General features: G+C 40.6%; 1 protein-coding gene across 2 annotated transcripts in view; it reads left to right on the top strand.

The window, feature by feature from the left end:
* Positions 1–672: 672 nt before the first annotated feature.
* LOC122888659 (potassium voltage-gated channel subfamily B member 1-like) overlaps positions 673–12,728 on the top strand; it is a 38,634-nt gene continuing 26,578 nt past the window's right edge. Inside the window, exons 1-2 of one of the 2 annotated variants that reach the window (XM_044223362.1) lie at positions 673–1,195; positions 1,975–2,642. In XM_044223362.1, the coding sequence (XP_044079297.1) occupies positions 2,088–2,642 (555 nt within the window). In that variant the 5' untranslated portion in view covers positions 673–1,195; positions 1,975–2,087. Of the gene's footprint in view, positions 1,196–1,656; positions 2,643–12,728 lie in introns of those variants that run through there. The other variant, XM_044223372.1, reaches the window with a different exon arrangement.

Genomic DNA, 12,728 nt, shown 5'->3' with positions numbered 1-12,728 from the left:
CAGAGCCGGCCACACATCTGTCACACTGACACATGCCCGCTGTTTGCAGAGTGAAGCTGAGTGGAAAGTTTAGATTTATATGTTATTTGGAAAGCAACTGATCACTTGCTAGCAGGTGCAGATCCACCGTAGACCACAGATTGTAAGGTACAGTGCAGCTTTGTGAGGGAACAACAAAGAACATGCTCTTATTTCTACTCACATTTTAGCATTTCTGACAGTCCACGTCATGTTGAAGCCATGATGTTTTGATTAAATACAAAGTTAGGACGCAATCATGGACAAAATCAGCCCACTTAAGCCCCAATAAATTTGGATGTCCTGAGTGTTGAGTCCTTTTGTGTGGATTAATGAGTAACTTTTCCACTGAACCTGACAGATGGGTTGTCTCTGCAAAGACTGAATTGTACTGTTGTACTTATATCAGATATTGTATTTTTTCACCATTTTCCAGTTGAGTACACATTCACAGACTACCATCCAGGGAAAACTAAGATCACTATAATATTCCTAGGATGCCTTACAGTATGTCTGAGTGTGGTGCTTTTTTATCACCTAGCCCTATAGGGATATGTGGTGTGTTCAGTGGCCTTACTTTAAATTTGATGTATAATAATCCTGGTAGAATTACAGTTTTGTTGTAAAAGTTATGGGCCTATAGTACCTTCTTAAAATGATTTTGATCCAGTTGTGGCAAAGGATGTGAATTCCTATAACATTGTTTGCTGGCCTATTACACTGCTGTACAAGGCGAGAAATGCATTATAGATGCACTGAGCTGTGGCTCGCTGGCTCTGTGAGGGTTAAACTCACATGGGCTGCAGTCGCTGGAGGAGCCTGAGTGAAATCAGCCCCTGCCCCTGCTCCCGCTCCCGTTCACAGTCACAGGCGCCGGCCGGCCAGCAGGCACTCACACTGTGAGCAGGTAGAGGAGAGAGGTACCGAGAGTATTCCTGGCTACTCTCAAGAGTCTACTTGTTGATTCGCCCCGGGAGGGGTGGACAGGGCAGACTGGACATGGGGATGTCTGTGTAAAACAACTATATTTTTTGACATGTCACTACGTAGCTCATGATGCCTCCATCAGCACACAGCAGAGCGCCGGAGACCTGGATGGATATATGTTTTAACGCGTTTACTCTTGAAATGTCGCTGATGTCCGTCCATGAGATGAATCGGTATATAAGGAAGACACGTATGTATCATATTTCTTTATTGTATTTGAATCTATTTTGTCTTCAGGTTTCATTTTCATAGGCGATAGGGTTTTATAACCACTTTGATATAGTATATCCTGCCTCTATTTGGCATAGCTGGCCATCATTACAATATTTACTAGTTCGACTGCCAGCTCATGAAGGTATATTATATATTTCAAAAAAGAATTAAGTAATTATGGCATGTTTGCCTCAGCTAAAATTAACTTTATATATTGGTATAATTGTGCTTTTGAAACTATACGTGAGCAAACATAACTACAATTGACTTGTAAGGGCAGCCTGGTCTTAGGGGATGATATAATGTGTTATGGGCTCTTAAGCAAAGTTGATAATCGGTGTCAGTATTAGTCCAGCTTAACATCCCTCTAAAGAACAGTTCAGCAACGCATTCACGTTTGTCTTTCACAACTACATTGCCTTTGAATACGGGATTGATCGCTGTCCTACCCGAGCTGCGACGTTTCAGCACTAGAGTCCGTGGACAGCGACAGACGCCGGTCTGTAGCGTGACCGACGGGCGTTTCAGCACCGGACAGCTCTCACAAGTGGAGTCCAGTTTATCATTGGCTTCCTCCCCCCCGCCACCCGCCACCCTTGTCAGCAAGAAAAGCGGCTGTGCCTGTTAAAGCTGATTAAAATATCTATTTGGTTCTCTGATGAGTGGATAAACCACCTGACATTGCTACTGTAGGACACCGGCACTGGCTGTTCAACAGCGCCTAAATCATTTCCTTTTCCCTCCCTTTTATTACAGCCACAAGACGAAGCGAGGGGGACCCTGATGTGGTCTTCTACAGGCCCATGTCTTCTTAATCTATCAGGCTGTATCTTCCAGTCCTTCCAAGTGACCGAGTGACTTGAGTGAAGATGATCAAAGCGGGGTCTCGGTCGGCCACCTCGCTGCCACCGGATACGATGGACATCATCCGCAGCAAGACCCACACCCGCCGAGTGAGGCTCAACGTCGGGGGTCTTATCCACGAAGTCCTGTGGAGGACGCTGGACCGGCTGCCCCGCACAAGACTGGGCAAACTGAGAGACTGCAACACCCACGACTCTATCATGGAGATATGCGACGACTACAGCTTGGATAACAACGAGTACTTTTTCGACAGGCACCCCGGCGCCTTCACCTCCATTCTGAACTTCTACCGCACCGGAAAGTTGCACATGATGGAGGAGATGTGCGCCCTCTCGTTCAGTCAAGAGCTGGACTTCTGGGGCATCGACGAGATCTACCTGGAGTCCTGCTGCCAGGCCAGGTATCACCAGAAAAAGGAGCAGATGAACGAAGAGCTTAAAAGAGAGGCCGAGAACATGAGGGAGAGGGGAGGAGAGGAGTTTACAACCACATGTTGTTCTGAAAAGAGGAAGAAACTCTGGGACCTCTTGGAGAAGCCAAGCTCATCATTTGCTGCTAAGGTACAACTCAGCTTTTCTTATTGCCACACTACCAGGGCAGATCAAGTGAAAGTAGTAGGTAACCCGAGAGAGGGTAGCATTGGCACACAGCCAACAGGCCTATACTACTTAAGTTTTAAATAATGATTTCTTCATCAAAAGGTTCAGGGCAGGTTGCTGAGTAGAGTTTGGTCCTAATGATTAGGGTTTACATTTAGAAAATAGTTTAAGACAAACCAGGGGGGTGGAATTTAGTTTAACATCCAGAGGCAAGCACAAATCTCTCTTTGAGACTGGCTTGATTGGATGTCTGACTTTCTTTTAACCTGCTTTTAATCTGTCATTTTCAGTAGTGGGGGTGGGGTGGGGGTACTTAGAGCTGAACATCAAAGCTCTTGGCAAAGTCTTACTTATTCATCAGTGTGTATTGAATAGCATGACATTGGAAACTAATTTTGTTACTCCACTTGAATCAATAATCTTAACTAGTTGTACTTTCCTGAGAAGAAAAGACTCTGGTGCTGTTCTTGTGGCGAGTCAATTAAAACCCTTTTTGTTTGTTTCATGACAGCCCTCATTGTCTCCCTTTATTTCTCTCAGTCAGATACTTGTTCCCAAGCCAGTACTGTCTGGAAGCTGGTCTCTTGGGGTAGTTATTGAATGTTTGTTTTTCATTGGCAACACCAGAGAGGATGAAAAGATTGACACTTATTGTTAGAGTTGAATCCATGTCAGGACTGCAGGAAACTCTACTGCACAAAATATATATTTAAAGACCATCACAAAACGCCCCCTCCTTTCAACGGTCATCCCCTCTTGGCTTCCTTAGCCACCCCTGCCTCATTTCCAGTTCAGTATTCAATCATCCAGCTCATTGTCAGGCTCATAGCTCACACTCCAGGAACAAGAGTACTTCACTTTGCTGGATCAATGGATATAGTCATGATAACAGCATTTTTAAGCGAACTGACTTTACGAAAGATATGACTGGGTCAATGTTCAATTAAAAATGTTAAATAACTACCCATGCATATTACCAATACAACAGCTGTTTGGAGAATCTGCAACATGAAGAGATGTTGCCCTTTTCAGTCACCCTACATTTAGCAGAGAGAGTGAAAAGGAAAAGTTCCACAAATTATGTGCTGCACTTCCAGTGAGCGTGTCAAGCTTTATTTTCAGATGCAATTTAAATTACTTTCATCATGTGTCATTGGTGTATCAGTCACATTTGTGTGCACAGAAATATGTTAGGAAGACCTGAAACCTCCGGTAGCATGCCTGGTATTCCCACAAAAGATTGCTGATTCATTACTCAAAGAAATTTTAAATACCTCCTTCCCTGCATAATTTATTCAGCTCATCCAATGAAAGAACCTGCTCCATCTCTGACCTTGAATTACTGAAGCCCTTAATTATTTTTCTTAATTATTCAATCACATTGCTTAAAGAAATGCTCCTTTTAAGACACTCAGTACCCCACAGTTCTCACTTGAGCTTTCTGAAACCATTAACCACACAGACAAAGCATCCTCCAACACCAGGTCCTCTGGGATTCATGCTGACTGGCGGACCTCCTGGCATCAGAGATATTAGTGTGTTAGATCAACAAGAAAGGAAAATTGAAAAAGAGTTACTGGTTTTAGTTTGCAAGGTACACCTACCAAAATTTACTGCAATTAATACAAAAGCCCTGCAATAATTACTATCCTCGTGGTGTTTATTTAACTCTCTGGCCATTTTGGAAACTGTAATCTGTGGTGGTTTTATAGCAGTCAGACCATAATATCAGCCACTGCCCTTTTAAATAAAACAATTTTTGCCAAAGGCTTTTAATAAGACACATTGTTTTGGATTGGTTTATGTTGATAAAAGCTGGTTTATTACATCTAATAACTCAGGCTGGCAGGCAGGATGTTAAAGCAACCCCCCCTTGAAATTGACAATGGGGTTCCTCAAGGGTCCATTCTGGGTCCTCTGTTATTGCCAGTGTATATAAATAACATCATTTTCCATTCAGGCAGATGACACTATCTTTTGTACCCCAGCAATTAGCAGAAAATATGCTTTTGATGTTCTTCGTGAATTTCTCATGAATCCTTTGTTTTAAATGTTACACTAAATGTGTTTTATTCACACAAACACATATTGCTGTTATTCCTCATTTTGCTATCCACACATCTAACAGTAAGAAAAACCTAGGTACATGGCTGGGTAGTAATCTTCTCTTTTAAATCCAGCTGAGAGATTAGCTCAAATGTAAAATAAAAATATATGCAAAGCAAAAAAATATATAAAGTATGTTTTCTTTTAAAAATATCGTAGAAAATGTTTCAGTCGTAGTCATCTGGACACCGTTTTCAGAATCAAGACGTTTCGGCTCCCATCCGGAAGTCATTCTCAATTGTGAAAAATGCACCGGGAACTCAGAAATTACTCTGTGTTACTTAAGCCCTGCCCTCAGGAAGGAGTCTACCTGAGAATATGTTGATTACTCTGCCTAGTTTCACCTGAAACTGACCTAATTGTTTCCATGATGGCCCAGTAATCAGTAATCAGGCCTATTGTTTTCTGGCTGCACCTCCCTCATCACTGTTAAGTACCCGATTAGCATATGATTGGCTTGACCAAGGTGATAATACACTCTGACAGACTTTGGGCAGATTAAATCTCAGACCACCATTTCTATTCAAAGAGGGGCTTAAGTAACACAGAGTAATTTCTGAGTTCCCGGTCCATTTTTCACAATTGAGAATGACTTCCGGATGGGAGCCGAAACGTCTTGATTCTGAAAACAGTGTCCAGATGACTACGACTGAAACCTTTTCTACGATAGAACACTCCTGGACGAATGAGGGACTACACCGTCTCTCTTAAAAATAGGAAAATAATTGTACAATTATCATATCCATATTTAATTTGATGGAGATTCAGTAATTTGTATTCTCATATTGATCATTGTACCCTAAAATTACTTGATTTGGTCTACAGATGTGATACGGAGAAAATACAACATTCATTAATGTGAGAGACATAACAATGATGAAGACTGGCCTGTTTCTCAGACATAAGAAAATACATTTCTATGTTTTCTTCTAGGTTTTTCTAAGAAAACTTTCACTATTACTCCTATCTTTCCTTGCTTTTAAAAGCAATTAAAAACTGTACCACTTCACAGAGCTAGCTAGCCTTAGATATTACATTTGTGAATACTGGACACAGAGAAACCACTTTGCACTTTATGAATGGAACTCATTACACAGACTATTGTTCCTAAATGCTAACACTGTTATCTGTGTTTAAATGTCATCTTTCATTTTGCTGTTCTCTTGTTTGATTCAAACACAAACCTGATTTGATTGAGACTACATGAGCAAATATATGTTTAAATCTGAATATTTACTTGGCTCTGCTGCTGTTCACTGAGCTCACGGGACTGTAACTTATGAAACAAAGGTCAGGAGTATGACCAAATAATAATAATGTTTTGTTTTTTAAATCTAACAATGTTTACTTAGCAAATTCATAATAGGCTCAAGACATGGTCCATGGCACAATCATTAATGAATAATCGGCTCCACTCTGCATTTATGCTTTTGTTTTTGTAAAATAATTACATATTGTTTTTGTTTTTTTTAAAATGTTAACAAGCACAGTTTCCACCTCACAAAGTGCCTCTAAGTTCTTTACATACATCATTGTACATTTTAGCATTGGCTCATGTCTCTCCTCTGCAGTGACTGTGTTATTCAGCTTGAATTTCTTTACACATTCAAACAGAGAAATAGGAACACAATTGATCTCCTTCTCCCATGGTCATATTAGCATGCAAGCTCTTGTCCTCAGCTAAACACAAAAGTACATGCTCTACGGTGTGTACAATTAAGGGGCCCAGAAACTTTAGAATGAAAGAAAGGGTAGGGAAGTGGGTATTGTTTGACAAATTGGGCCATTTCCTCATGGTTTGGTTTTCCATACAAGACAGAGAACATAAAAAATGTAAAATTGAGGTTAAATGGCAGCCATTAAATGCAATCTTGTTTTCAGAGGCTTAATTGAAGAGTTGCATTGGTGAAATGGCTTGTTCCCAAACACATATTCCGCTTCATTTATTTTTCAGTGCTGATGAAAATTTAATTGCACATTAATAACGCTTGACTTAATACCAGAGAGAGAAGGTGTGATCCAGAATATCTATAGCTCCAGATGTCACCTCACTCTAGACCTTTTAGAGTTATAACCTCCCCAAAAATACACATAGGCACCAGCGCTTGCTCTTGGACAAGCCATTTTTCATGTCAAAGCAGCAGTGAAGGACACCATGTGTGCAGCCAGTCTCTCTGTCTTCTTGGGAGTGTTGAGGTGTTACTGGATAGTTTTAGACCCACTGGAGTCTGCATGGGTCTGCCCACTAAATTATTTAGCATAACAATATGGACTTCTGGAAACACAGGAAAAAACTTGCAGGTAATCATTTCATCATTAAAAGATAAGCTCTTGTTGAGACAAAACAGTATGTGCTGAATGCCTATGTCGTCATTTTTCGCTTGGTCCAGTGGGAGGAAAGGGTAAGTGGGTTGTGAATGAAACCAGCCTGTGTAATACAGCATGTCTCAGCATGCCTCTCTTGCTCAATTCTCCCTAAGGTGCAGCTCAGTCTCAGAGGGATTATAGTCGCCCTATAAATCACACTCATTGGCCTTAGAACGTTCATTGTTGTAAACTGTGAAAGTGGCTTTATTTAAATGCCCTGAAAACCTGTTTTCTCAGTCAGTTTATTATAAGTGATATAGTCATACGTGAACTCAACATTTTCTGCCAAAGTTAGAACAGTTTTGGTTCTTTCACTAGAGATCTCTGTCTTTTCAGTTTTGTCTGTGCTCTTCTAACTGGTTTTGAAAAGGGTGGGACTCAGTTGGAGAAAGGTGATCTCATGTACTTCCATGCACCAGTCAGGATTTAGCTAAAATATGAATCATGTGATGACAGTTGTGAGGTTGTTAGCTTATGTTGACAAGCCACTATCAATCAAATCTGATGAAACTTTAACTTTGATTGTTACTCATTTACTCACAAATAATTGATGTATTGTATTATTCTATTTTATTCTATTCTATTCTATTCTATTATATTATATTTGAATACTTGTAACCAATACACCAAAGTGGTATGCTGCAGTATATCAAGTCCCCTTTCATAGTTGTAGGTCTTAATATTTGTTTAAAGAGTTGTATTACAAAGTTAGAATAACTTATTACAGTCAAGGCATCCAGAATCTAGATCAAATTAGCATTTTTTTTAGTTGGGTCAATATAAATTTGTTAGAATTAAATGATAACTCTTTTAATGCCTTGTTTTTGTTTTAACATTGTTTGTATAAGAAAACAAACATGTATATTGTGTGAAAAACGTTTAAATTAATGATTGTATATGCATTTAATATATAAACATATAATACACAACACAACAAAGAGGTTCAACATATCAAAGAGACGCAACATAGACAATTACACACACACACACACACACACACAGGTAAACAAAATTGGATTGATAATCCAATATCATTGAATGATACCTTACAAACTGAATAAGAGCAGAGTCCAATTGTTAAGTTCCTGTTAAGTTTCACAGAGTCTAAAAATAATGTTGACACATACAGCTTTCACTTGACAGACTTTTTTGACACTTCTACACTCTGGGAATTTGAATTCCTGTCTCCTAAAAGCCTTGCAGCGTTCTCTCTACCCACTGCTTTGGTCCAGAACAGTATACTGAGCTATAAAAACTGACACTTAGTTCTTTTGCCTTGGCAGAGGCTGTTTGAACTAATTGCATGGAAACTTCTCCTCTCAGTGAGCCTGAGACAGCCATGACTGGAGGCAGTTAACTGCACTTCTTACCACACATCAGATATGCCCAATTGACTTCACTGTAAGCACTTTGTTGTTTGTGAAGTCTGAAATTACTCTGCGCATCTAGGCTGTGGCTCTGTGTAGATATCAGGGTGGAGATATCCACTGTGTTCTGTTACCTGCTGCACGTTCACCCTATACGACCTGGCAGACGACTTTTTGTAAGAATGGGATGGAAATCAATGGCAAAGACATTAAGATGTAAGGCAAGCTGGGTTGAGTGAGGACACACCCTGACCAGCAATTAGAGAGGGATTAAGAACGTGTGACTTCCCACGGACCACTGGCTGCTGATAGCGCATGCATGAGGGAGTGCAGTCATTCATGCTAACCTCCACTACTGTGTCACTGTGGGACCAGAGGAGATGAGGCAGCACAGTCACTATGATTTTATGGTCTCTGTTGTTATTTTCAGCAGTGGCTCAGAGTAATGGAGCTGAGAGTTTACTCTGTCTCTTTGTGTTTCTGTCTCTCCTTCCCTCCCTACCTTTGTCTTACAGTATTTGTGTATGTATGCTAATAGCCAGGCATGGGGCGGTCCAACAGAGTGTATTTTATTAGTTGTTTTCAAGGGTTGTTGCTGGGTGACAGCAACTCTTCTGTTGTGCTTACGCAAGTTTTGAATAGCCATAAATCAATGGCACATTGTTTGCTGCCAGACTGATTACATTGCCATGAATTGCCAAGTGGGCTTACACAGAGTCACAAGGACTGTTTGGCAGATTTAGCCAAAGTTTCTTCCTTGCTCTCTTATCTCATCTCCCTGTTTTTTTTCTATTGTACTCCCGCCTCTCATTATCCAAATCCAAGAAGAAGAACTAGATTATTTATAAATTTAATCCACACAAACTACACACAGACCATCCATATACTGACATGCACAACTTTTTACTAATGCCACCAGCCATTTTTAATGCCCACAGACATTACATACTCTTACTTTATACTTTGGAGTCTGTTGACACCAGTTACAGCCACAGATGTAAAGGTTGGCACGTTGAAAGGCTTTGGTCGAAATAGCAAAGTGCTAGCATGCTTTCCTGTTTTGTTTTTCTGCTAAGCTTCATTGCATGATCTTTAGCTTAATCTTCATTTTTGGGCTGCATGTGAAGATCATGCTTATACAATCACAACCACACAGACTCTAATGTAGCTCTGCTCTAAACTGAGAGAGACATTAGCGTTACTGATTTAAAACATGCCTTTGATGCCGTTTGATCTGCATGTGGAAGCACATGAATGGAAATTCACTTAAGGAAGTAACACATCCCATCAGAGTGGCTGCTAATCGATAGGGACAATCTGCCCATCTGTGAACTGCAGAGATGAGGATTAAATTGTTTGTGTATAGGCCAGAGTGTGTTCTGTGTTCTTTGTGCATCTTATTTGCTAAGCCGAAATGATTTTCTCAGAGACTTCAAAGACTTGTGCTGCAATCATAGCTTCCACATTGCATCAGAGCCAGTTTCCTATAACTGGACCTTTAGATGCTCCTATTGAAAACTATGTTACTACTCTCCAAATTATTGAGATGTTAAAGAAATGTATTGTTAATGGATAGGAACTGAAGTTTTACCTAGGCACTTCTCTTCCATTTCCTCAGAAATTATCAAGGAACGCTGTTTTGAAGAACAGGATTCTGTTCCTGTAGTCTATAAATGACTTCCTTCATTGATGGAGGTGCTGTGTTACCAGCATGGACAGACTGCTCACTTGCCTGCCAGCTATTGTCTTCTCCTTCTAGACCTCTTTTGTGTTTGACTTATTATGTGACGTGATGTAAATGACCTAATGCACAGGCTGACTATACATTATTTCCTTTTCCCCTGTGGTTCACAGATTTTGAACATTGTAGGCAGGTGAGAACCATGTCTGAAAAGATTACATCTTGGAGAAAACAAAGTCTTCAAGTATGTTTGCTTAGTTTCAGTCAGTGCATGGGGAGAGGGTTCTATAGGATTAGAGGTTGTATAATGAAATTCTCCATCTGAGGTTATAATATGGTTTTCACATGAAAATAGCAATATGATTTTGCAAATATTAACATGTTAAATTAGAAGCTGTCTTTAATTAAAAATCATTGTCATATACACAGAGTCTCACTCTTAAAGCGACTATATTTTTATATTAACAATGGATCAAATGAAGTGTGTGTGAAAGGGGTTTCCCGTAATGATGAACCCACAGAAAATTATCACCCAACTCTGCAGTTCTCCTCTGCTCTATATAGGGGTGTAACGGTTCTGAAACTGAGACCGAATCCGCGATACAAATGTCCACGGTCTTGAGTCGTGGTTCCGTCTTTTATGTCCCCTCTACCCGCGCTACTCTGCCTCTTGAATCTCAGATACTCGCACATGCGGAACAGAAATTCTAGAGTGCAAGTTTTACCCAGAACGTTTTGGCAGTGCACTAGTCGGCTTAGCCCGGTTAGCCAGGTTAGTCAAGCTTATGTAGTGTCGCTACCCCTGAATGGCAAACACAAATGGGAGACCAGAGCTGGAGGATCCTACTGGACACTTAGATCCACTGTATGGGAGCATTACGGTTTCCTGGTTAGTTACAGTGAAAATGGGCACAGTTAGTGTCAAACTGTATGCCAACATTGTTCAACTGCAGTCAGGTATGTCTGTGGAAACACTTCAAACATTACATTTACGATGGCATCACCTGAATGTGTCAATTAGTAGAACGAGACAAAAAAGGACTAGAAGTCGAGTCCTTCTCCCCACAGCGTTCAGGCAGCCTATCAATGCAGAGTTGGACCGGGCCAAAGTAATAACTAACACTATAGGAGTGTTTATCGTTGTAGATATGCGACCACACTCGGCCGTAGAGAATACAGAATATAAGCATATGGTCAAAGTGCTTGAGCCCCACTACAATGTGCCTTCTGCAGTTGTTCAGGAATCATCAACAGGTCAGAGTTTTTTTTACGATGAAGCATTACTGACATTCGTGTTGTTTATTTTTTCTTATTGACAATATGCCAGTATTTGAATGCATTAACTGTTACAGTAAGAATTGTGGTCAACGAGCCCTTGTTGAATGTTTACATTTTTCTAAATAAATTGCAAAAATATTTTTGTTTTCCCTGCTGTACCTAAAACTAACTGAACCGTGACCCCATAACCGAGGTATATACCGTGACTTTTGTGTACCATTACACACTACAGAGCGCTTGAGCATCTTTCAGCTCATTGTTTTGGTTTTCTGGCCCACAACTTGAGATGTCATGATTTGACTGTGCATTTGCCAAATACTGGCATTGTGATGTGCGCTGGTAGAAATAACAAATGACATGATGATGAAATAATTAATGTATCAATCTATTTCATGTGTACGGATGGCTGCTCTCTACTAGTTGCAGTTTGGAGCATATGGTTTCAAGAAGAGGTATTCAACTGAAGTCCTTCTGGTGTTGCCCTGCAGTTTCCATGGAAAGAGGTGATCTAGTATGCTACATTAGCTTATCGCACCAGCCAGCTGGGGCAACACTGTGTGCTACACATGCACACACAGACACACACAGACTCCAAGTGCATGACATCTCTGTTTGACAGACCTACAAAATCCATGCTTTATTTGTAGTACAATGCCTTATCTGACTTTCCTTATATTCTTCACACATTGGCACAACTAGGTCTGTGGTTTTGGGGGTCTTCACCGTGCTGATATTTAAAAAGGTGAGAGATCATTCACGAGGGTACGGAGACACGACTACTTTGCTGCAGACCTTCATTCATTATTCAGTCGGGCCTGTCAGCGAGAGAACATCACTCAAGAAGATGTAGAGTGGTGTGGGGCCGAGTGGTCAACCGCAAAGTAAAACAGAAGTTTCCTGAGAGTTAGACATTAGAACCCAAAGCCATTGCATGCTAAAACTACTTCTTATGCTACAGTTGCACGCCACACCAAGGTTTTCAGCACTCACTCAGCAGGCTGAGACTGAAAAGGTCAGTTTCCACCGGCCACACTTACAGGAATGACAGGCATGACTGAATAATGCAATGAAATTCTATAGTCTGTCCAAAACATTTATGACCGCAGATATATTTTCTGTGGAGCCTGTAATCCATCTCTTAGCTTTCACAGATTCTTCCTTTACATGACAACGCTCTCCAATGTTGCGCTTTTGGCTTCTTATCCAAACTCAAGAGCTACATGTGCTTTACCCTACTTATCATCAATT

Source organism: Siniperca chuatsi, linkage group LG2 (assembly GCF_020085105.1).
Source record: "Siniperca chuatsi isolate FFG_IHB_CAS linkage group LG2, ASM2008510v1, whole genome shotgun sequence".
Classification (NCBI taxonomy): Eukaryota; Metazoa; Chordata; class Actinopteri; order Centrarchiformes; family Sinipercidae; genus Siniperca; species Siniperca chuatsi.
The sequence above is the reverse complement of the archived record's forward strand: the minus strand, read 5'-3'. Positions and strand labels throughout refer to the sequence as shown.